Raw genomic sequence first — 1,376 nt, forward strand, 5'->3', positions numbered from 1 at the left:
CCGCTGGTGAGGGGCTCAGAAACTTGTGCACCTCTCCCTCCTCCAGCAAATTTCCCAAAGCCCCTCACCAGCGGGGCCTTCTCTTCTGTATCCTGGCGGCCTAGCCTCAGGAGGCTCAGATTCACCTCCAGGGAGCCGTTGGTGTAGAAACCAAAGCTGTTCAGTTGGATGTCTGCTCGCTTCTCCCCCTGCCGGAGACCAAGGAAACAGAGACAGTTCAGACTTCCCACCAGCCCAGCCCCAGGGCTCTGGCACGAGATTCCGCCAAGGGCTTCGGCCCCCTCCCGGTATCTCTGTATTTAGGACAGGTTCAAAGGGTGACGGGAGAGGAAGAGAGGGCCACCCCTGTAGGCCATGACCCCAGACCAATTCCAGGTAAGCACAGAATGGTTCGGGATCCTCTGGCCACCATTCGGAGAGTCCAGGAAGAGAAGGTCTGGGATACGTGGAATTCTCCCTACGAGGTGGGCATCACCCGTAAAGCAGGGTTACGCATCTTGGGGACCCTGGTCCTCACTTCTCGGAAAATTTTTAGGTTCCAACTGAGTCCCCAAGATCCCAATTAGTACTCTCATTCTAGAACCCCCAGGGACTTCCCTGGGCGGCGTCAAGGGTCCCTAGCAGCCCCAAAGCGATCCCAAGAATTTAAAGGCCTCAGAGTCCTGGGTCCCCAGAGGTGAAGCCCCACCCGCTGTGGGCAAGGGACGACCCCAGCGCAGCGGGCCAGGCATCTTCAAAAGAACCACTGAGAGGGCTCCTCTGGCGAGACCACTCCTGGCCTGAAGCAGGGGGCGCTGGACCTCTCCATCCCGCATAAGGAGCGGGGGAGATAGGACGAGACCACTCCAAGCTAGGGGCTTTTCCGGGCCAAAGCTGCGCCCCGCACCCCAGACCGCCACGCGGCGGGACTCACCGTCAGCGTCAGCCGGTGAATGCGTCCAGAGGAACCGCCTAACAGCAGCAGCAGAAGTAGCCACGGTCCCCATTCCGCGGGGCTCCCACGGCCGAGCCCCCTCCTCTCGCTCACTGCCATCTCTGGAGCCACCGCCTCCCTTGACACCCCCCTCTGACGCCCCCAGGCCCGCCTACCGGTGAACCAATCGCCGCACGGTGGGGGCCGACCCTTCTGCTTTTTGAGCCCTCCCAGCCAATCACCGATTGCCTCCTCTCGCGCCCGCCCCTGTAAGACACCAAATGGACAGCACCAGTCCCGAATGGGAATGCTAATATTGCTTAACCCCGCCTTCACACCCACCAATCACTAGAAAGATTGTCCCGGATGTAGGTTGATGGACAGCTCATCTAACCAATTGTGATGGATCTGATATCCTTCCCTGAAGAGGAATTCCTCCACCCACTCTTAACTGACAGATCCG

General features: G+C 59.7%; 1 protein-coding gene across 2 annotated transcripts in view; it reads right to left on the bottom strand.

Moving 5' to 3' along the window:
- GPR108 (G protein-coupled receptor 108) overlaps nt 1-1,072 on the bottom strand; it is a 6,466-nt gene extending 5,394 nt beyond the window's left edge. For both annotated transcript variants that reach the window (XM_010828240.1, XM_010828239.1), the window contains exons 1-2: nt 914-1,072; nt 69-188 (exon numbers count right to left, since the gene is read on the bottom strand). In XM_010828240.1, coding sequence (XP_010826542.1) covers nt 69-188; nt 914-1,033 — 240 coding nt within the window. In that variant the 5' untranslated portion in view covers nt 1,034-1,072. The remainder of the gene's footprint in view (nt 1-68; nt 189-913) is intronic.
- Between the last annotated feature and the right edge of the window lie 304 nt (nt 1,073-1,376).

The sequence above is a fragment of the Bison bison genome, unplaced genomic scaffold (assembly GCF_000754665.1).
Source record: "Bison bison bison isolate TAMUID 2011002044 unplaced genomic scaffold, Bison_UMD1.0 scf7180017864492, whole genome shotgun sequence".
Taxonomy (NCBI): Eukaryota; Metazoa; Chordata; class Mammalia; order Artiodactyla; family Bovidae; genus Bison; species Bison bison.